General features: G+C 51.1%; 3 protein-coding genes across 4 annotated transcripts; 2 read left to right on the top strand and 1 right to left on the bottom strand.

Moving 5' to 3' along the window:
• Positions 1–216: 216 nt before the first annotated feature.
• RPL32 (ribosomal protein L32) lies at positions 217–1,998 on the top strand. Of its 2 annotated transcripts, none has more exons than XM_030458316.1 (4): positions 217–312; positions 1,048–1,148; positions 1,343–1,524; positions 1,827–1,998. In XM_030458316.1, exons 2-4 carry the CDS (start codon positions 1,053–1,055, stop codon positions 1,954–1,956), a joined length of 408 nt encoding a protein of 135 aa, XP_030314176.1. In that variant the 5' UTR covers positions 217–312; positions 1,048–1,052; the 3' UTR covers positions 1,957–1,998. The 2 variants fall into 2 exon arrangements, with proteins under 2 accessions (XP_030314176.1, XP_030314177.1); XM_030458317.1 differs by lacking the exon at positions 217–312 and adding an exon at positions 603–693.
• Positions 1,999–2,139: 141 nt separating this feature from the next.
• Positions 2,140–17,722, bottom strand: LOC103535314 (cullin-associated NEDD8-dissociated protein 1-like). Its single transcript, XM_030458312.1, has 15 exons — positions 17,538–17,722; positions 14,675–14,818; positions 13,076–13,230; positions 12,146–12,269; positions 11,254–11,510; positions 10,589–10,694; positions 9,770–9,912; positions 7,819–8,111; positions 7,526–7,667; positions 5,652–7,157; positions 5,222–5,317; positions 4,411–4,580; positions 4,138–4,302; positions 3,562–3,669; positions 2,140–3,455 (listed from the first exon to the last, which is right to left on the bottom strand). The coding sequence occupies exons 1-15, from the start codon at positions 17,603–17,605 to the stop codon at positions 3,228–3,230; spliced, it is 3,705 nt and encodes a 1,234-aa protein (XP_030314172.1). The 5' UTR covers positions 17,606–17,722; the 3' UTR covers positions 2,140–3,227.
• Positions 17,723–17,773: 51 nt separating this feature from the next.
• SEC13 (SEC13 homolog, nuclear pore and COPII coat complex component) lies at positions 17,774–22,713 on the top strand. Its single transcript, XM_030458311.1, has 9 exons — positions 17,774–17,897; positions 18,221–18,265; positions 18,694–18,809; positions 19,187–19,338; positions 20,049–20,182; positions 20,334–20,467; positions 20,910–21,030; positions 21,613–21,759; positions 21,874–22,713. Exons 1-9 carry the CDS (start codon positions 17,895–17,897, stop codon positions 21,982–21,984), a joined length of 963 nt encoding a protein of 320 aa, XP_030314171.1. The 5' UTR covers positions 17,774–17,894; the 3' UTR covers positions 21,985–22,713.
• The last annotated feature ends 258 nt before the right edge of the window (positions 22,714–22,971 follow it).

The raw sequence follows: 22,971 nt of genomic DNA, 5'->3' as shown, positions 1-22,971 counted from the left end.
CTTTCCGTGCCGCCGCCTCGCTCCTTCCTGCCGGGGCGGCGCGGGAGGAAGTGAGGCGGACAGGGCTCGTCAGCCCGGTACCTCCCGTTCGGTTCGGGGCAGCGGGAAAGCTCGGCGCGCTCCCCGGCAGGGCCCGGCCTCAGAACCACCCTCCCAGAGCAGCCCCGAACCCGCTACGTTCGGCAGCACCGGAACCGGTACCGGCCCCGCCTTCCCCTTCCCGGCACCCCCAGCGCGCGGCCCCGTCACGCCCCGCGCGGGCCCCGCCCCCTCTCTGCCCGGGCCCTGCCTCGGAGCCGCCATCGCCACCCGGTGAGTTCCCATCCGCGCCGTTCCCACCGCTCCATCCGCAGCCATCCGCTCCGGGGCTGCCCGCCCCGCACTGCAGACCCCCAGGGCCGGCACCCCCTCCCTGCCGACACTCGTTTTCTGCGGGGAGCTGCCACCCGCACCCCCCGCAGGCCGCAGGGCTGGGGCCTACCTGGCGGGCTCCCGGGGCCGGGGGCTCGGCTGGTCGGGGCGGGTACCGGGGGTCTCCTCCGGAGCTGTGCGCGGGATAGGGAGCGCCGGGCTCTGACCCTCCCGGGAGGCAGAACCGTCTGAGCCGCTCTCCCGGCGCAGCGTTCGGTCCGAGGGTGGTGCCGGAGCCGGTCCCAGGCGGCGCAGAATGGAACCGGCGAGCGTGAGCTCTGGGTTGGCCAAGTCTCGGTTCTTCCTGGTCGGTAGACAGAGCTCCTGCCCCGCTGCCAGGCCGATCCCGAGGCTCGGTGCCGGTTCTGGAGCCGGATGGGCCCGAGAGGGCAGCGGGTGTGGGGTGCAGGGGGAGTTGTGCGAGCGCCGCGTCCCCTCCCAGGATCGCATCTGGAGAGCTCTCCGTGCTCTGCCAGCTTCGGAGACGGGAGGGAGAGACACCGCAGGGGAATACCCATTCCCTCGCCGGTCTCGGCGTGGCCAGCGAGCGGAAGAGACTCTGCTACACGAGCTGTGCGGGCAGCAGCGCGGCGCCTCGGTGCCGGGGCTCTCTGCTCACACCTCTCTTTACCGCAGCCACCATGCCTGCCCTCAGGCCTCTCGTGAAACCTAAAATCGTCAAGAAGAGGACCAAGAAGTTCATCCGCCATCAGTCTGATCGCTATGTCAAGATCAAGGTAAAAAGTCCCTGGAAACTCGTGAGACAATGAGTTCCGGGGCAGTGGGACGTGGCTGTTTTCGGGGTTGGTGATGAGTTCCAGCACAGAGGGCCAGTGGCTGCAGCAGCCCGGCACAGGGAGATGGTTTTGGCTGAGCTCTCACTCCGAGCCAGGCGTTCCCAGGCTAACCCTGTCCTGTCCCCACATTCCAGCGCAACTGGCGCAAGCCCAGGGGCATCGACAACCGCGTGCGGCGGCGGTTCAAGGGCCAGATCCTGATGCCCAACATCGGCTATGGCAGCAGCAAGAAGACAAAGCACATGCTGCCCACGGGCTTCAGGAAGTTCCTGGTCCACAACGTCAAAGAGCTGGAAGTGCTCATGATGAGCAACAAGTAAGTGCAGGGCCTGCAACCATAGGGTAGTTGTTTCTTTCACAACAAATGAGAGTAATAATTAACACTACTGGCTACTAGTAATTAACTAAGATCTATCTTGTGCTGACTCTCATTCACACTAAAGCACGCACAAGGGTTGAGCTGCTCTGGAGCTGAGCTCCTGTTCAGGCCATATGGGTCAAGGGTGGGAGGTGTATGGCTCTGCTCACTGAGGGTGGCACTTCTGTGCTCTGCTGTACCTGGGTGGGGTGGTTCTGGGGGCTTTCCCCCCATCCTGAGGCACAGTCTGTTCCTCACAGGTCCTACTGTGCAGAGATTGCTCACAATGTCTCTTCCAAGAACCGGAAGGTGATTGTGGAGAGAGCTGCCCAGCTCGCCATCAAGATCACCAACCCCAACGCCAGGCTGCGCAGCGAGGAGAATGAGTAAGCTTCTGCAGCCCAGCTGTATTTAATAAACTCTAAAAAACAACTCGAGTGGATGCTTTTAAATGGCCCTGGGGACAGACTTGGCCTTGGTGTGCGTGTGCCAGGGCAGCCGTGGGGCTGTGGTGTAGACCCACACTGGCACCCGTGCTGGTGAGCGAGCACAGTGTCACTGACAGTTGAGGAGTGTAGTGCAGCCAGCCTCACACAGACATTTTTATTTATACTACTCCAGCAGAATGGATGTTCTTTCACACAGCACTGTAGCTACTTTTCACATCAAGCACTCTGTTAGAAAACAGAAATTAAAGCCCATTATAGGTCCATGGCTATGAGAAGTGTGTTGTAGTGGCCTTGTTCTCTCATTTGCTGTCACATCCTCTCAGGGCTTTTCTTCCCCTACACTAAGCAGGATTTGAACTGCAGCTGCTCTACAGGAAGTTTTCAAGTGACAAGGGTGAGTGTGGGCTGCTGGTGTGCTGGCACCTCTGGCTGGTGATCTGCCCCTCACACTTCTGTGGCACTAACACACTGAACATTGCTGATGAGTCCAGCACTGATTGCTTGGCATAAACACTGACCTGCCCCAGGGGAGATGGGACACTGTGACAGGCAAAGACAAGCTCAGTGTAAGGATATGTAGCACAAGTCATCTCTCCTGGAAGACAGCTGGTTGAGGTACTTTGCAGTCAAAACCATAAAAATAGAAGTCAAGCAAGGATAATTTTGAGTTGCTCAAACACCACAGAATCAGAACTATGGGCTCTGGATGGAGCCCCAGGTGGAATCCTTGGGGAGCCTGAGCATGGAGTGTTCCCGTGCAGCTCCTGGGGCTGGGCTCACCCGAGTGTCCTCCTCAAGCAGGCTGTGGTTGCCATGCTCCTCACTACAGACCTGACTGCCAGCCATGTTACTGAGTGAAACAATAGAAACACATTCTTCAGGCAATGGGGTAGAAAGTGCATGTGCAGTGGTTAAAAAAAACTTTAAACTGTTTTTCTTAGTACTGCAGTAAGGAAACATTTGGGCAGTAGTTTCAATTTTTCATGGAACCACTTGGTTTCGATTCCTTATATGCTCTGTAACAGCTTGCATTAAAAAGTGCTTGTCTTCCAGCCCCTCCCCAGGGTTAAGATGGGTTTCCCTGATCTCACCCCACCTCCTGGGGACTCGGGGGGCCCCGGCAGTGGAGTCCAGCTCCCTGCCACCCTCCCCTGGCCCCTCGGGGGCATCTCCCATGAGGGGCAGGAAGGCAGCGGCACAAAGGAACCAATCTTAGCTCATGTCCATTGACTCCGAGGTGGGCAGGGAAGCAGAATCTTTTTGAATGCTCTCAAAAAGCGATGCCATTTCAGGGCTGGATCTGATCTGAGATGAAAACTCAGCCATCGCTGGGCTTTTCTCCACCTCGGGGATGGTCAGGAGCGCAGCGACCGCTCTCATGGCGGAGCGCTTCAGTTCATCCTGCTTCTCAAACTCCTGCTTCACAGAACCAGCTTTCACCTGCAAATGCAAGGCACCGTTTTCAGCTGGCACAAGGGCTCAGACCAGAGCCAGAGATAGGAGGCTCTGCAGCACAGCCCCCCGCAGTGCCCCGCTCTGAGCTCACCTTGGTGCAGCAGGTTGCCCGGAGGGGCTCAATCAGCCGCTCCAGCCGCTGCAGCACCGCGTTGGGACAGAGGCTGCAGAGCCGAGCCAGCATGATGAATGTCAGCATCTGGGAAAAGGAGAGAAACCAGCACTGCCTCACGGCACCTTCTCAGCCCCTCTGCATCGTGATACACGCTGCTCAGCTCCTTTGCACTTGTGCACGGGGCTCAGAAGAGGTCAACCGAGTCACAGAATGGCGAGGACATAGCCCTTCTGCTGAGCTGTGAGGCCATCAGCAAGGGCAATGCCAAATGGTCAACAGAGTATCACAATGAGCAAGACACAATTCATAGGTATTTCAGATTTTGGTGACTTTTCCTATGAAACCAGCTACAGCAGGCTTGTGGTGTCAAGGCCACCACAATCAAACTGGACAATGTTAGGTGAAGGGCTGCCACAGCTGCAGAGAATAGGAAACTGCACAGCAGGGGCACCCTGTGCTGTGCTGACACATCAGCTCAATTCCAGCCCAAGCCCCCTGAGAACAAGTAACATCAGGGACATCCCCACACTCCAGTTAAGGCACAGCACCTACCCGAATGTCATAGTGATCCTTCAGCCCCTCCTCCAGGTGGTTCAGGTACTCATAGATATCCAGGCGGCCAAGGCAGCTTTCCAGCAGTGTGTACATGCATTCAAAAGCAGCTTTCCTCACATCAAGGCCATCGTCCACGGTGTGCTTGAATGGCCCCATTTCTACCTTAAACAAGAAGAAAAATACAGCTGTCCTCTCTAGCAGCAGAGACGATGACAGCTTCACGTGCACAGATCATTGCTGTGCTGCACCCGAGCTGAACAACCAACATACCTCCCGGATGAGCTCCCTCCTGACCTTCGTTTCATTGTACAGGCTGGGGAGAACTGTGTTTAGTAAATCTCGGATTAAAGAAGGCTTGTTGTGAGCAGCAGAATTAAACAGGGCTAAAGCCACGCGTCGAACATTCAGGTCTGGATCCTGAAGAGTTTTTAAGAAGTCACCTGCGGGATAAGAAAGCACCAATCAGTCCTGCTGCAGTGTTTCAGAAGTATTTTCAAAGCATATCACAGTGTATTTCAAACAAACTTATGGCAAAATAACTCTAGAGGTGCAGTCTAACACAGACATTCAAGATGCTTTCCCTTCATCTGGGTTGTAAAAAACAAAAGGACCAGGACTTTCCTACATTTGGGCATAAAAACAAACCACATGATTCTAGCTACATCATCCCAAAGTCAAATCAGCAGCTTTGGTATACAGGGAAGCTGGGTTTTGTTTTTCCCTTGCTTAGATCTCATCTGCTCAGACTTCTCTGAAACAAAAAGCTCAGTTTTATACAGCAGGTCTGAGATGTGGGCTTCCTAGGTGTAAGGCCCTTTTAATGCAGGTTATATTTTCCAAGATCCTTGTCATGAGATGCTTGAATCCTGAGTTTAAACACAAAAGGAACTTATGGTCTGTTACCAACTCAGCTCTGAGCAAGACACCAGAGCATTTAACATGGACTCATGTGACAAGGTTGTTCTTTAATCCCCAAAGCAGAGAAAACCAGATAAGAACTAGCTGTCCATAGGTGTGGAAAATCCTCATGCTGCTAATGATCTCGGGTTGCCTGCTCTCCTTGCTGTTCGTACACACCTACCTATGCAGCCTTTCAGGAGAGCATCAATGGGCTGAGGCTGGTCTGCAATGGTGAACTTGATGGCAGTGACAACCGTGCTGCGGGCCTGTGGAGAGCCTGTGGGAGAAGGGGGGGATCAAGAGACAAAGTAATTTGCTGTTACTTTGGAGTACTTGTTGGGTTCCTGGTCACATTGTACAAGCATTGAAGAGGTAAGAGAACAGAGGATTTGTCTTAACCTCCCTGTTTCATTCCTGCTCCAGCATAATCTCCACGTGCAGTCCCTGTTCCCAAGACCCTCCTGCACCCTGTGCACCCAGTGCTCCTCTGGTCCCTCTGCAGAGATCCCTCCTTTCCTTCTCACCTCTGCAGACTGGCTTAGCTGCCTGTTGAACCCACCAGCAGTTCACAAGAGGACTTCCCAGCCAAACAAGGCCCTCTCCCCCATTACCTGATGGCAGCTGCTTCTTCAGCCGGGGCAGCAGCTCCGAGGGGTTGACCAGTGTCAGCTTCCCCAGGCACTCAGCCACCACATTGCGTGTCCCCTCCTCCGGGCACTCACAGTGCTTGAAAAGCAGAGCCCAGATATCCTCCACGTAAGGCTTGAGGCCATCGGCCGGGGAGGAGCTGATCACCTCTTTTAGTGAGTGCAGCAGGAGGTACTGTCTCTTGGGCTGGCTCCCGATCTCTTTCAGCATGAAGGGAAGATATTCCTTAAGGTTTCCAACACTGATGTTCCCCAGGGCATAGGAAGCAGCGGATTTCACCTCTTCGTTGGGGGAAGTGAAGGCTTCCAGGAGCACGGTCTTGAGCTCCCTCTGAGCACTGAGGTTGGTGGTGCGGCCCATCTCTGCCAGCGAGAGGAATGCCAGCACCTTAACAGCAGAGCTGGACTTGGGGCTCTGCACATCCTGGATCAGTTGGGTCACCGTGGCGGGGGCTTCCTTCGGGCAGGCTGAGGACAGGGCTGCCACACACTTGGCCACAGAGTGAGAGGCCTGCTTGTGCCAGGTGCCCGATGCCCCAGCTGAGCCTGAGGAGTACACAGGCCCTGTCAGCTGCTTCATCAGCTCCGAGTATCCCATGGTGGCTGTTTTGGTCAGGACCAGAGCCTGGAAGAAGTCTATGATGGCGTTCAGTGCTCCTCCTTGGAGCAAGGGCGAGTGGATAAGCTGAAAGATTTCAGCAAGAACAGAACCGCTGCTCTTAGAGAGGCAGGAGGGATAAACCTTGGCCAAAGTAGTGAGGAACACAACAGCCACCTGGGACACATGCATGTCATTCTCAGTAATTAAAGCAGGAAGCTCTGCTAGGACAGACTCTATCATGGCAGGCTTCAGGCTGTCACTGTAGTTCTTCACCAGGATGTCCAGAGCAGTCAGAGTGCTCAGTTTCAAGGCACGTTGATTCTTTCTCAAGAAGGAAGCGAGAGTGGGGAAACCTTCCCCCAGAATGGGTCTCAAATCTATTTTAAGTGGAGAACCAGCAATTAAGGTTAATGCTTTGACAGTTGTCAATCTGGTGATTTCATTTTTGAGCCTCTCTAGAAATATCGTCAAGGTTGGCTGGAGATCAGTGCTCAAATGGTCTCCCAGATTGTGAATGATCTGTGCCATGCAGGAGATAGCACGCTCCTTCACCTCCTGGTCGATGTCAGCTGCCTTCAGTCTCTTCAGGGTACCCGGGAAAAGGTCCTTCACATAGGGCTTGGCATCAAAAGTGCAAGATTTGTCCAAAGGCCTGATAACTTTCACAAGTTGCTGAGTAACCAGCAGAGCTTCTGAAGTGATCTTATAAAAGGGGTCTCCAATGCAGGTCACAACAGCAGGCAGCAGGCTTTTGATATGAGGGTGAAACACCTCGGGCTGGTGATTGCAAAGAAGAACGTGAAGGAAAGACAGCGTATCAATCCTCATGTTGGAGGAGCTGGATTTATCAGCCAGGGAGAAAACGACACCTGTGCAGAGGAGACAAGGCAGACTGCTGTCTTATTTCATCAAGGGGTTCTTATGAACCCACTTCCCCTGAAAAAACAGACACAATCAGTTTTCTTTCCCTCACTGGTAAATATTTCTTAACTAATAATTTGATTCTGTGGAAATTAACTTTATACCCTCATCCTGGCTTCCAGGGGCAGACAGAAGCCAGGATTGTTCTGGGAGCTGTTCAGCACCTCAGCACAGAGCAGAACTTGATGCAGATGTCTGGATGCTGAGTGGAGATAATGCACAAGAATAAAAGTGGAACATGCAGGCAAGGAGCATTGCACTAGGAAGGGACTGAGACAATCCTGCTCCTGCGTCCTGAGACCACCCAGAAGTTTACCAGGGACTAGAGCAGGGATGTGATCTGCCAGGCAACCGGGAAGGACGTTGGCCAGTTCCGTCAGGAGGCTGAAACAACCCTGTCGTGATTTGATGCTCTTTTCTTTCAGCTGCTTGTGCAAGGCCTTGACGATGTTTGGGACCTGCAGTTTGGGAAAGCAGAGAGAAACACACCCATCACCCCAGCTTCTAGGGCCCAGAGCTCTGCTACCACAGCAGCTTGGTCAGCTGAGCCAGAGGCAGGGACACTGCAGCAGCTGCTGATGGAAGGTGGTTGGCCACGTCTCCACACACCTGGTTCTGCAGCATCACCAGGGGAACGTTGTCTTTGCCAGCAGCCTCTGAAGCCTGCAGCAAGCCCTGGATGGGCAGCGTCTGCTTCAGCAAGGAGATGTAAGCACTGAAGATGTCAGCTTTGACATTCTCCTCCCTCTCCTTGAATCTGCTTATCAAGACTGGGGAAAGAGTTTTGTAGAAGTCCTGAAGGAGGTCGTGCCTGCTGCTGACAATGGCCTCCAGGCACTTGGCCGCAGACCTGCGGACCTTCCAGCTGATGTCATCATCATCACTGTACTCATCATCACTTTCTGGGCAGGAGACAGGGGAAAACAAGGGGCACCGTTATGGAAAAGAGAGAGCTAGAGGATCAGTTGATCCTCACAGCTTCCCAGACAAATGCCAGCAACTCACACACATCTGGGCACATGGAGCTGTCTGGAACTGCCTGAGGCTACAGACCAAACACCACCAGGACCCAAGGTTGCCTTGTGTCAGATTCCTCTCTCCAAGAGCTGATGGAAAATAAACCTGAATGAATAAACCCTTACTGGCTGCTCTAGCCCAGGCATCAAGGTGGCTGTTCTGAGCTTCCCAGATTCTACAGATAGAAACATGTGTTTCCCTTTGCAATTCCTGAACAGCACAGAGCAGCCTAACAATTCCCTATGGTAGTGGCAGAACATGTAACACATTCTGCAGGAAGCTGGCCAGAAGCTTACCCCAATTAAAATGAATGTAAACAAAAATTACTTTCTTCTAGTAAACTTGTTATAACCTTTTTTCTTAACCTCAACACTACATGGAACTCTAAATAGAGCATTATGAAACACCGTCTATAGCAAGCAGGCACTAAAGGTACCCTCCTAGCTGACCAGGGCCCTGCATCCATCACAAAAACACCATGATTCAGAAAATAATTGAAAGGCCTCTTTCGAAGACAGTATCAGGTTGCTTTGGCTAATGACCAAGATGTTTTTAATTGTGGCCAAAGATATTTCAACGTGGCATTTTCAAGTGTTCAGTATTGTAGCTTTGCTCTCTTCTGCTACAAAGTAGTAACAAATATAGTGAAAATACCTTATAGTAAAACCTTATGGTTGGGTGACTACGAGGTTTGAAGGTCAAATTACACTGCAACCCTTAAATCAAAATTGAAGGCATGCATTTAAAATAACAGTGAAGCAGATACCTCTTCCTGCCAAAGAAAGCAACCAGCCTTGCCACGAGGGCCACGAGCAGAGGTTCTGCAGCCTGGCTGACTGCTGTGCTCAGAACAGTGTGTGTGTTGGGGGAAGCTCACTAACAAAGGGAGAGAGAAGCAGATGCAAGGCAGAAAGCAATGCAAGGCTGCAGCCTGGCCAAGCACCCGGTTCTGGCACAGCCTGGCAGGGTGCTGGCTGCCACAGCCAGAGAGCAGGCAGCAGTGGCAGCACTCACCCTGCCTTGAAGAACAACCCACCCATGTCAAATCAACTGCTTGGAGCCAGGGGCTGAGGTCTGCAGGGCAGGCTGCAAGCAGTACCAGCACCTCTGGGAGACCAGGGAAGCATTTCTAACAACTGGGACAGCAGAGATGTTGCTGCTCCTCAAGATTTCCAGGAGTTAAGCCTTGCTGGATGTGCTCCAAGAAACTCCTGCAGTCAGCAGGCACAGCAAAAACTGCTTCCTTCATACAGCTCTCCACTAAGCTAGATCAGATTGCAAGGTTCCATGTTTTCACTGTCACCTAAAGCAGACAGAGATCTAAGGACTCTATCAGAACAAAGTAAAATTAACAAACTCAGAATTGCTGCTAGAACTTTGCACATACAGCTATACTATTGCCACTGGTAAATTAACCCACTTAAAATAATTTACTGTCTTAAAAGAGCTCTGGAAAGTAACACCACAGAGGATGAGAAAGCAGGAAGGGGAGTAATGTTAACCCAGTGTACTGCTGAGCACAATCATCCTCACAAGCAGGCACCTTGCTCTTCATCCTCTCCACTTTCCGTTTCCATCATCTCTTCTTCCTCCTCATTATCATAGTTGTAGTTTGGGTCAAAGGTGATGTACTTCAAACATAATCCCATCACATTAGGGATGTGAGGGTCCATTTCCTTTGGGCACCTATCACAACAAATAAAAGTCCTAAGATTTAATAAATTAAAGACTAAGCAATTTTAAATATCCAAAGAACATAATTAAACTCCAACAGATCCCAAAATGCCTCACAGACTACATGACCCTTTTGTTAACATGAGTTAAACCAGACCTACTCTGCACAAAGCAAGACCACATTCTCCTGATAAGAAAGCAATGATTTCTGTAAGAAAAATAAAAATAAACTGCCTGTACCACCTAGTTGAACATTTACCACCTGGTTGAACCTTCCCTTCATGGAAGAAAACCTCTCTGCAGGGATCCTTCTCCAAGACAAGCAGTAAACATTTGACCAACAGGAGTGCTGCAGCTCAGCAGCTTTTCTGCCTGAGCCCCACTCCTGCCTTCCACTCCCCCCATGCACCAAGAGGAGGCAGTTCCCTCTTGCTGAGGAATCCTCCAAGGACATGGAGAACTCCCACTCCTGCAGAACCAATACAGGAACACACTCACATGCTGAAATAACATAGCCCACAACTCCAGCCCAACTCTGCATGAAAAGAAGGATTTGTGAACTGTCCTTCCCAGTAGGAATGCATGAAAGGAAGATACTCAGCCCTGGATGTTTGATGTATAGATATTTACAGCAGGAGAACATGGACACCCAGGATATGGTGTGCAGCAGTCCCTCAAAGGCACACACCTTCTCACAAAAGACTCAAAGGCCTGAAAGCAGTACTCTCTTAGCTCATCATCTTCCACGGTACAGTACTGAACAATCAGAGGAATTATCTTCTCCAGATGTTCTCCTGGGAAAGACAAAGTAAGCAGCAGTGAAAAATCACTCCAGGCTTCACTCATCTGAGCAGCCAACAGTTCTGCCACTGCCCTCGTGTGCCTAGCAGAGCATCCCTCCCCTGGACCTCATGGTCAAGGCAAGCAGGGATGTTCAGCAGACAACTCCTGCTCCCTGTCTTCAGCCCCTTGTTGGCATTTCAGTCACACAAAGAACTGTGACTAGAAGTCTTCCAGGTCCTAATCTCATCCCTGGCAGATCTTTTAGACAAGTAACACAACACACTTTCGTCCACTTCTCCTTTCATTTAAAACAGGGTGAATCCACTGACCTAATTCCTAGAAATGTTAATTCAGACAGGGAAGTGCTGCAAGACCTTGAGATGAAATCACTACAGAAGGGCAGTCAAGGAGTTACTCTGATGTCTCCTCCCTTCCAAGTGCAGATCCAAGAGCCAGCTCAGGAGCACAGGGGGAATCACAAAGCACAGAGACAGCTCAGTTCTGCCACTGAAAGGAGCTGCTCAGAATGCACACCCGTTTCCCAGCCTCATTTCAAGCTCCTTGTCCTACCTATGCGGTGTCCAGCCTGCCTGCTGATGCCAGCCACACACTGAATGTATGTCCTGGTTGTAGAAGTAGACTCATTCTTCTTCAGCTCGGCAAGGAGATGCTCTGTGAGCTCTGAGAAGATGTTTCCACTGCAGGTCAAGACAAGATGGCCCAAGGCAATGATAGCCCTTTTACGAACTGCCAGCCTGGGGCTTGTCAGCTGAGGAAGGAGGCAGTTCAGGATGGAGGGATGGAAAGAGTGAAGTGTTGCCCCCAGTCTGCAAACAGCAGCAAAAAACAGAAGTCAGAAGTCAAAGCCTCAAAGAAAAAGCCCTCTTGCAAGCAAAAAATGTGAAACTCCTTCAGCTATGAAGACTTCATGCATGTCGTGGGGAGAGGAAAAGGCTGTGCTTGGTGTTTTGGTCTGAACACCAATTTGTTCTGTAAACACAGGGAGAGGTTACTGCTCTTCTCTGTGGATGAGTTCAATTTTGACAGTGCCTTTCTGAGTGCCCTGGGGGGCTGCAAATAATTTCCTGCACACAGTTGACATATGACACTGTCACTCTTGACTTGTGTAACAGGAGAAGGAAGCAGACAGGAAAAAAAATGCACGTGTGATCAGATCACAGGGCTAAAATAAACCTCCCTGCTCTGCCCTCTCCCTCCCTACATTTGTTTGAATAGAGCCTCTGGGGGATCCATCACCAACATCACTGCTATTCCCAGGCACAGAGGGGCTCAGCCTCTTGTCTCTCATCCCTGCTCTGCTGAGATATTCCCCAATGGCAGCCAACTCAAATCCTTTGTTTTTAAGCTCCCACAGTAGGATTAAGGAAATACAGAAATCAGAAGCCAGCACATGCATGCAGCTCTCCACCATACCCAGCTCCTGGAAGAAATCCTTTGGTACCTGCTCAGCATATCTGACAGGATGTCAAGAGCCTCCAGTTGCACAGACACATCCTCCTGCTTGCCAATGGCTCCTGTCAGCTGGGCTGTGATCTTTTTGCACACATTTGCTGTTACGGTGGAGCCTGCAAGAGAGGGATTTTTGCCCCACTGACAATTAAAAAGAAGTCTTCTACAGCTAAGAACCACTTAATCCCTATATTAAAAAAAAAAAAGAAAAAAGGAAATCACCAGTGAGAGACCTAACCAGAACAGCAGTCAACTGGCTGCTGCTTGAGATGGTGGAAACACTGCAAAGAGCCAGGCATGTCCCTCTGCAGCACAGTGCACTGACTGTTTGCAAGGAGCTTCCCTTCCCACAGAACAGATTTTAGACCAAAATGCCCTCTCTGTTTCTCAGGCAGCTCCCAGGCCCATGTAGGAAGCAGAGATGGATGGCAAGGCTCTGGCATGTTTTTTTCCTGTGTTTTTAACTTGAAAATGTTCAGATTAAACACATCATGGTTTGCTCCGTAGAAGAGCAGTCTCGACAGAAACCCTTTCTTAGCTCCATGATGAAATGGAAGGGTGGAACAAAGTAAATCCATCCCAAAATAATACATAACTGAGGTTCAGTAATGTGTTGAGATTACTGCCAGAACCACCATCTCCTAAGGTCCAGATACAAGTTTAATCTTCATGCTGGGGTGTGCCTGTCCCAACACCAATTTTTTGTCAGATGCAGCTCCCTCAGTCTGCTCAGCTCATGTTTTCAATTCACCCCATCTTTAAGCACACTGATGTCTAAGATCCTTCTCTCTCTCTTTCTTATTCCATTACTTTTCAACTGGCAGGTGAATAAGGAATCTGTAACTTTTAGCCCCTGAACTACACGTTTTCCTCTCTTTCTCCTATGCTGTGCCTCTCTGACAAAAAGGGGCAGAGGCTTTACCTGCAGCAGCTGGTGGCAGCTGGGAGATGACTGTTTTCAGTCCAATGCTGGAGATATCCCTCAGCTGTTCCTTGTCAGATAACATGTTTTTGCACAGTGTGTCCACAATGGTTTCCACCTGGTACTCCTTCACTTTGCCAACCAGTGGGCCCAGGCTGTGGGAGGAGAAGGCAGTCAGAGTGAGGAGGAGGAGGGATGCTTCCCACCACCTGAAGGGATGCTCAGGCCCACTCCTCCTTCAAGGCAGCTCAGGCACAAGTGCAAATATTAAGAAATCATCAATCCTGAGCACTGACACCCCGCAGAACACTGTGCCCCCAGGCTTATGTACCCTGCATTCTTGCCTCAGGTAACTCTGTATCAGACTCAGTGAGTTTTATATCAGATTTCCAGGGCATTTCACATCAACTACTGCAAACATGAGGCCAATTAAGATCTTACTTGAAGGAGCAATGAATTTGAGCCAAACCAACCATCTTACACAGAGTAATGGCAAAATTTACAGTCAATTTTGGGTAAAAAAAGACCCAAAACTTAACCAACCATCAAAAATTAACTTTCAGGAGGAAATGCCAAGTGGATTTGCACAAGCAATTAGCTACCTATTGCCCTCTGCCATGTGTGAAAACCTCAACCTAAGCCAAGGCTCAGAATTAAGCAGAGGAGAGAATGTTCCCCTTTCCCTGCACTTACTGTTATTATCAGAAAAACTTTCTGTTAGCAACCTATATCTCCTGTTGACAGACCAAGAAATATGTACTGCTTCAAAAAAACAGAATAAACCAACTCAAAGCAGGCAGAGATAGGAAAGGGCCAGAAAAAGTCAGGACTGTGATAGAGACAATACATGATTAGAAAAAAGGGAACACGACCCCCAGATGGTCTTTAAATGGGTCTGTGTGTGACCTGACCCATTCAGCCCACTGCTAGAATGAACTCCCCCATTTAGACATGCTGGGGAAGGAGACAGGAGAGAACACATCAGCAGAAGGACCAATTCATCAGGTCACTCAGTAATAAAGGAGCCTCCTGCTTTTCTCATTTGGATTTGAAAAATACTGAAACTGTCAAAGGCAAAGCAACAGCACAAGCTACACTTGGAGTCAAAGCAGGGAGGAAACCCAAGCGCATCATAAACTTTAATGAAAATGCCCTTGGAGAACAGGAATTGGACCTGAAATTCAAATGCCATTTTTGAAGGGGGGCTACATCTGTTTAGGACCATCTCTATCAGAGGCAGAACCACTGGGAAATCCATCACTGGATTTCAAAGCCCAAGAAAGGAGGGAAACTGGATAACCAAATTTTAAACTGGGCTTCTCTCTGAAGAAATAAAATACTTATTTACTATGGTAAGATTCAAACACTGAGCTACTTCCCAAATCACCTGCTGCCTCTGCACAGGTATCTGAAAGGCTCACCCTTTCTGAATATCAGCAGAGAAAGAAACTGCAGTGCCCAGCATGAGAGGGAAAGGCCCTGGAAATGGAGGTCTGAGTGAGGTGCCAAGGCTGGAGGGCCAGGCTCCACTCTCACTCTGCAGCCTGTGACAGCTTCATCACTGCCAAGCAACATGGTACTGACTGCCCAGGCCCTTACCACTTCACAGCAAGGTTCTGTACTTCCCCATTTTTGTCTTCCAGCAGTTTCAAAAGCATCTTCACAACTTTTTTCTCGCTGTCTTCATCCAGTTTTATCGAATCTTTCTGCAGCTCCACCATCAGGTCGTTGGTGGCCATAAACCTGGGAGAACACAAGGCAAAAGTGGGCTGGCTGATACACAAACAGGTTTCCTTCCCACCACTTGGACAGTGGAACTTGATAATCAGTGCTTGCAGGAAAACACCTTCAAAGAGTAACTCACAATGCTTTATTTACACTGGCCTGAAAAACAAGGTACAGAGAAGAAGACAACAGCACCTGGGACACTCAGGGAGGTGGCTGGTGTAAAGTCTTCAGCTAATCTGTGTAAATGAGAAATGTATGTTCTCTCCTCTCCTTGAAATACCTAACAGGGATGGGGAAAATTAAAACTAATATTAGCACCCACCTTATGTATTTTTTCTCAGTTACTAAATCATGATGGTTAACTGTGCTAGAAAATACCATGGTGACTTTTTTTGCCTAATTGCCAGTCCTAGGAAAACCAGTCTGAGGCCTGGTCTGAGTCTGTTCTCTCTGGCTGATGTAGCACTGATGGTCTGATCCCATATGTGGCCGAAGGGCTTAAGCTATCAAGCTCAAAAAAGAAAAATAAACTCCTGACTCCATGCAAACTTTCAAGTCCCTAGGTTGTACCTGAATTGCTACTGTTCAGCCCAGCCAGAGTTTGTTTACATCCTTCTGCTCCTGGGAGCCTTCACTAATCCAAACAGTTGTGTCACCCACAGGCTCAGCCTCTTTCCTTGTGTAACTCCCTCTCAAAGCTGCTTGGTTTTGTTTTTTCTGTTCTAGAGAAAAGATACCAAACATCTCACTACACCAAGGCACTGCTGGTGCTGGGTGCAATCCTGTGGAAGGATTTGTTACAAACCAAACCACAGATGCTGAACCTGTGCCACAGCTTCCCTTGCTGACAGACCTCTACAAAAGCTGCTCTCTTCCAGGATACGTGCAGCCTTGACCACCCCAGTTCCCACTTCAGATCCTCTGGTGCCCCTTTTTTAAGAAGCACTTTCTGCTCTTTAGTCCTTTTCCACTGTCTAATTAATGATATTCACATTTGTTTAACAACATAACACAATATTTGTCACAAAGAAACATTTCCAATCGTACTTCTTTTTTCTCCCATGAGCAAAACCAAACAACCATTATCATCCCAGCTTAGAAGGAAAACAAACTCCAGCTGTTACTCAATATAATTCTCTAACAGGGACAATGTCAAAACGGATATTGAGAAGTTCTGGTAAGTATCTATTTTCCTAGTAGCAGGAAATGTAAAAGCTGCTGGTATAAAAGTGTGAGGGTCTGAGAAATGCAAGTGTGGTTACCACGTACTGGTTCCTTTCCAATGTCAGCCCCAGCACAGAGGTGGAGGTCCAAAAGGACCCACAGAGCAGCTCTTCCCTCCCAATTACCAAATGACATCTCCACTGTAAATTAGGCTCTGATGTAATTAATTCAGCATGCAGGAGCCCCCGTGTACCAGAGCAACATTTCTGTCTCCAACCTGCAAGTCTGCTCTGGAGCAGCAACCAGGTGCTCTCCTCTGGAAGGGAGGAGTGCTGTGGTGTTAGGCAGCCAGAGACCCAAAACAAGAAAACCAGAGGGCTCTGACCTACAGCGTTAGCAATATGTAATCTATTTTTAATTCTGCAGCCTGCACTTGCAGTGGTGTCTGCCTAGAACAAGCATGACCAATTATGGCCAGGGGCTGAGCAGAGCCCTGCACGGCCACACATCCAGCTTCCCACTCACTACCTGCTGCCCTCCTGCCCACAGGACCTCAGGACCTGACACGTGGGCCCAGGTACTGGAGGGAAGCACCCGAAACCCGGTCCTGTCGTGGGCATGGACACAGAGAGTGAGCTCATGTCTGACCGTGTGCTGGGTCTGTAACAGGACACATGCCTTCTGCAGAGCGTTGACTGAAAGTTCTGTGAACAAGGGGTCTGTGCAACTACTCCATCGCTGGGTTGTTTAAAAAGTATCTCAACATCAGATCAGCTGCCTCTGCAATAAATGACTTACTTTTAGGATATTACTAACATCTCATCTTCTAAAGGACCTCAAAATACCAAGTCTGGCACAAACGTCACCTCCCAGGTTGATGCTCTGAGGACAACATGCTCATGGGTGAACCTTTTCACGCTGTTGGCTGCACTGATTTCTTACAGAGCTCCTTGACCCCCAACCCTAAAAATGGGTCAACTTTTTTTCTGCTGACAGCGAGAGAATAAAACCCCTGATTCCCGTCAGGAAGCTGTGTTTTCCCACTGCCCAGGAGCGGTTCTCAGAACAACCCGAGCGGTGCCTGCAGTGCCGGCTCAGCTCCCGGGCTGCTCTCCCCACGCACCGCATCACGCACACCAACCGCGCCCCCGGCTGCACCACACCGGGGCTGGGAAGCCCGATTCTCCCTCCCACCCTGCTACAGGGCAGGCTGGGGGTCTGTGGGTGTTCGTGGGTTTCCCTACACTTCCCCCGCAGCCAGAAGAACACGGGTGGACCGTGGAAACGTGGCGAATAAACCCCACTACTGCCCCGGCACGGAAACTCCGCACACCCGGCAGCTGGGACAGCGGGAGTGTGCGGGAAGGGACACCCCGAGTAGGAAGGGACACGCACACCTGTGGGAAGGGACACCCCGAGTGGGAAGGGGCACCACCAGTGGGAAGGGGCACCACCAGTGGGAAGGGACGCCACACACCCGTGGGAAGCCCCCCCGCCCCCGCAGCCGTCCCCGGGTGGCCGCCCCGTCCCGTCCCGTCCCGTCCCGCCCCGGGCTGGTCGGGCGCCGCACCTGAAGTCCTTGTCGGTGGAGGTCATCTTCTCCAGCAGGCTGGAGATGTGGTAGGAGACGCTGGCCATGGCGGCAGCGGGGCGGTTGGGGAAGATGGCGGGGGTCTCGGTGCTGCCCGCTGCCCTCGCTGCCTCACGCCGCCCCGAGGCGCGGTCCCTGCCCGCCAGGCAGAGCCGAGCCCCGGCCGGGGCCGTGCGGGACGCTCGGCGGGCGGAGCGAGGGCGGAACCCGCCCCCCGGAACCTCCGGTCCGGCGGAACCCGTGCGCGCGGCCCGGCGGGGCCGTTTGTGTGCCGGACCGGCCCTGCCACGTCTGTGTCGCGCGCGCAGCCGGGAGGCGCGCGGGGCCGGTGCAGCCATGGTGGGAACGGGACCGGACCGGACCGGGACCGGGAGCGGGAATGGGAGCGGGACTGCTGCGGGGGCACGGGGCGGCATGATCCTCCGGGGGGGAGGGAGGCAGGGAGAGAGAGAGGTGGCGGGGGCGGCACGGCGGAAAACCGGCGGAGCTCCCGGTGCTCGGCCCCGCGGGAAGCTGGGCGCGGCGCGGGGCGTAACGCACCCAAGTGCGGCTGCCGCTTCTCGTGATGGCACCGGCTGGCGAGGGCGGCTCGGGAGCTGCGGGGTCCCGTCGCGGGGCCGGCTCCCCGGTGCCAGCGTCGCTGTTTCTCGTTCTCCCCGCAGGTCTCGGTGATCAACACGGTGGACACCTCCCACGAGGACATGATCGTAAGTGTGCCGGGACGGCGCTGGGACCGGCCAGCCCTGCTCGCTGCGGCTCTAGGAAGCCGCCCCTTCGCACGAGGGGTGAAAAGTTCGGTGCCGTGGGATTCTGGGCAGAAAACACCGTCTGGGCCGGTACCGGTGCCGGTGCCGCTTCACCCCGGGCGGGCAGGGACGCGGGGCTGCCGGGGGAGGGGAAGCGATTCCAAACTCTGATTTTCACCCCCAGGCTTGACTGCTCTGGGTTCCCCGGGTAACTTCTGGTGGGGACGGCACTGCCGGGGCTTGTCCCCATCGGGTAAAACCTGACTCGTTTAAGCCCTTGTGCTGGAGTCTCTGCTCACAGCTCTTGCAGCTGCTTTTAGACTGCAGTGAGATTTGTTTAGAAAGCAGAGGTGTGAGGTGCTGACAGCAGCTGCTCCATCTCCTTGCAGCACGATGCTCAGATGGATTACTATGGCACTCGGCTGGCCACCTGCTCCTCAGACAGATCTGTGAAGATCTTTGATGTTCGGAACGGGGGGCAGATCCTCATTGCAGACCTGAGAGGGTAAGGTGTCAGAAACACAAGGTTCTAACCTGGGGAAGTCTGTAACATTTGGTCCTTTTGCCCTTTTAAGATAAGATGCACGGGAGGTCCCTTCAGGGTGATAATTACAGTGACTGGTTGTTGCTGGGTGACTCTGCAGAGCTGTCAGGGGGGACAAGTTAAAAATCAAGTTAAAAATAACAGTAGTGCTTTTTGATTCATGAAATACTCAATACCTGCAGTTTTCAAGAAGTGAACTCAGTCTCAACTGCCAGTGTAAGGATAAGCATTTGGAGTTTGTTTTGGTGGTCGTGGCTTTGTCTGAGAGCCCTGCACACCTTTTTTTATCTTGGCATTGCCCTGATTCTTCATCTCTCTAATTGGGTTGCTTCTTGCAGGCACGAAGGGCCCGTGTGGCAGGTTGCCTGGGCTCACCCCATGTATGGGAATATCCTGGCTTCCTGCTCCTATGACAGGAAGGTGATTATCTGGAAGGAAGAAAATGGCACTTGGGAAAAGACTTATGAGTACACAGGACATGATTCCTCAGGTATGTGGGCTCTGGGAGGTGAGACTAGGATGTGAGGGGTTACAGCAAGCTGGAATAAATCCATCAGTGTTGAGGAAGAGCCTGTGTCAAACAGCTTGGGAGAAGTTAAAGGAGAAACAATAAGTCTGCTCAGCATGGCTGCAACATTTGGGTGATGTGCTGTTGCTGGATAACTTCCTGTCCTAGTTCATTCCATATTTTTACTATACAAATAAATTGGCTGTCAGACAAACACAATGGGAGGATACTGAACTCTTCAGGAAGATATTGTTTGTGTCTGCTACAGGAGGAAAGGGAAAAGCTGGATTTTAGCACGTTGTGTTAAAATGGGAGCTGTTCTGTTGAGATGATTGATCCTCTTATGGGCAGCTCTGAGAAGTCTCCAGCTCTGTTGTGTTACTAATCTGGACTTCAGATACTGTGCTGGCTGTTCAGCTTTTGTTCAGAGTCAGCAATACTCTTCCCTGTTGCAGGAGATAGTCAGAGGTTTTAACCTCTCATTAAGCGTAATCTTTTGGTGTTCTCATTCTAAAAGAGTGCCAAAAATAAAGGCAGCTTTCTGTCATTCAGTGAGCCCTGGCAGCTGACTGCCTGTGCTGAGCTCTTGGCTTTTGCAGCTGCTTGTTTTCAGTGTCTCCTCACCACTGGTTAGCCAGCTGGTCAGCCAGGTAGTTGCTGTGTCATAACCCCCTCTGCCTTACCCTGTGCAGTGAATTCTGTCTGCTGGGCACCTCATGACTATGGGCTGATCCTGGCCTGTGGGAGCTCTGATGGGGCCATTTCCCTCCTGAGCTACACGGGTGATGGGCAGTGGGAAGTCAAGAAGATCAGCAATGCACACACGGTATGTCTGACCCTTTGGGGTGCCTGGTGCTGCAGGTGAGCACTGAGCTCCTTCCCCCCACTGGAGCAGGGCAGCCCAGGTGTCCTTTGCCCCCCCAGCAGCTTTTTATTTATTGCAGCTTATAATAATGATTTTTTTTTCCACTGAATAGATTGGATGTAATGCAGTTAGCTGGGCTCCTGCTGTTGTACCAGGAAGCCTCATAGAACAACCATCTGGTCAAAAACCAAACTACATAAAAAGATTTGTGTCTGGTGGCTGTGACAACCTGGTCAAGATCTGGAAGTAAGTGCTCTGTTGCCATACTGAGGAACTTACAAAACCTGGTATCCTCTATAGTCTTTGAGTATTTCTCTAGCATCTCAGGTTGTATTTTCAACATATTTATGCCTTCATCTTTGAATTATCATTTTAGAAATTATTTTAAAAATGGAAAAAAGGTATAGTGATGTCCAGTTTCTCACGTGGTTACAGTCATTTGTGTCAGCCCTGCTTCATCTTGTCTTGGAAAGTGGCCTTGGGAAGGTCTCTGGTCACCCCTGTCACCTGGACGGCAGCAGATTTCTGTGCAGTAGCTGAAGTCCAGGTGCCCTTGGCCTGTGCTGCTGCTTCTGCCCCCTGGCAGGGATTTTGTCAGTTCAAGCCATGGAGCATAAGTGTTGCAGGACAGGAGATGGTGAATATAACAGTGCTGGTGCCAGCCTCCTGACTGTGGGAATGTTTCCAGGGAAGAAGATGGCCAGTGGAAAGAGGAGCAGAAGCTGGAGGCTCACAGTGATTGGGTTCGAGATGTAGCCTGGGCTCCATCCATAGGTTTGCCAACAAGTACCATTGCCAGCTGCTCACAGGTGAGGGAGGCTCTGCCAGAGTGACACAGGCACTCAGGGCCCTTGCTTTAATTCCCTAGAGAGAAGGGGAAGGAGGTCAAGGAATAGGAAGGATAAAACTGCTGCAGCAGGTCCTCTCGGCACTCAACTTCCAGTTAAAAATACTGTTCTGTAATACCTGGCATTCTTAATCAGCTCTTAGGTCTTCAACCTGTGTATTGATTGTACTGTTCTTGCTCCTATTAATTCTGTAAATGCTTTTTTTTTAGATGAGGAAGGCTACTCAGTAAGCTGGTAACTTGCTGTCGTGTCTGGAAAGCAAAATCTCATTCTGGGGAAAATATTTCAGCTGATATTTATGTATTTTGGGAGCTCTTCTCTGGTGTTTGCATTATCTGTGTGTAGTTTTTCTCACTGGAGAGCTGTACCCCTGTCTTGCTTTTAGCTGTAGTAAGAACAGAGCCCCCTTGCTGTGCTGAGCAGAGAGCCCCATGGAGACATCTGGGGTTGTTGGAGCTGTGGTTTGGGGGTGCAGCTCCCAGGCAATCCAGGCAGCATTTCCTGTGCTGTAAGTAGTGGTCCTTGGTCTGCTCACTCCTGCAGGATGGCAGAGTGTTTATCTGGACGTGTGATGATGCTTCTGGAAATTCCTGGTCACCCAAGCTGCTGCACAAGTTCAGTGATGTTGTCTGGCACGTGAGTTGGTCCATCACTGCCAATATTCTTGCGGTGTCTGGAGGAGACAACAAGGTGAGTGCTGCTGCCTTGGCTCTTAGAGCAGTGCTGCTGTAACTGCAAACTGTCACCAGATCCAAGGGAATGGAACGTGTGGAGGCTGAAACTTTTTCCTGTTGTGTTTCTGAGGTCACACTCTGGAAGGAGTCAGTGGATGGACTGTGGGCGTGTATCAGCGATGTCAACAAGGGCCAAGGGGGAGTGTCTGCTGTGACTGAGGGGCAGCAGAACGAGCAGTGAGGCACCACTGGATGTTCAGCCACAGCAAGGCAGCACTAGACCTGATCTGCAATGTTTCTTCAACCACATGAGAACTGGTTTTTATCTGAACTGGACACAGAGATGGGAAAGAATTGGCCAATTTTGTGAGCCCTCCATAACCAGTGCTGGGAGGCTACAATATGTTGATAATCAGCCTTAATTGACATTCCTTTAAATGTAAAGAGTGTAGCAAAGCACTGTGCCTTTTACTACTCCTTGGTGCTGTAGAACTGGTACCCTGCTTCTCTGGTCTAGGGATCAGATTGAGTCACATGCTGTGGTCAGACTTGAAGCACTTGTGTAGGAAGAGGAGGAGGCTCTCAGAAGGGGGGAGTGTGTACCCTCTGTGCATGGGGACAAATACTCCATCCCTTCTGAGGCCAGAACTGCTGGAGGTGAGGGGAAGGGCAGGGGGAGCTCTTGGCACTGGGTGACAGTGCTGACTGTCCCTTCAGGTATCAGAGTGGTGCTTAGGTCTTCCTGAAAATTACATGCTTGGGTATGTGAGTCTGTGCTTTCCTGATGATGGAGTAGTGGAATGCAGATGTCCTTTGCTTTAGAATAATCAAACATGGTTATTTTACCAACATCAATACATGAAATCAGAATTTGAAGACAACTTTTTTTTTTTTTAAGCCACAGTTCTGTACTGTACCCGGGGTTTGGTTTTTGTTGAGATACCAACAGAATAAAGTCCTATTGATTAAAGCCTGGTGTGGTCCATTCAATGGTCTTCTTGCAGGGTTCTTGCTAGGGCTGTCCAGTCTGCATTCAGCCCCACCACAGCCATGTTCTCCCACCCCTGCTCACAGCTGGGAAGGGGTTAGGCCACCAGACACTACAGAAATGGCCTCAGAACTGATGAGCTGAACTTGTGTGCCAGTGCACTTGAGGCACCTCCCATTTCAGTGTGCCCTCAGCTAACAGCTGAACCACTCTGCCTCTCCTACCAATGTGCTGACACCT

Source organism: Calypte anna, chromosome 12, assembly GCF_003957555.1.
Source record: "Calypte anna isolate BGI_N300 chromosome 12, bCalAnn1_v1.p, whole genome shotgun sequence".
Classification (NCBI taxonomy): Eukaryota; Metazoa; Chordata; class Aves; order Apodiformes; family Trochilidae; genus Calypte; species Calypte anna.
The sequence above is the reverse complement of the archived record's forward strand: the minus strand, read 5'-3'. Positions and strand labels throughout refer to the sequence as shown.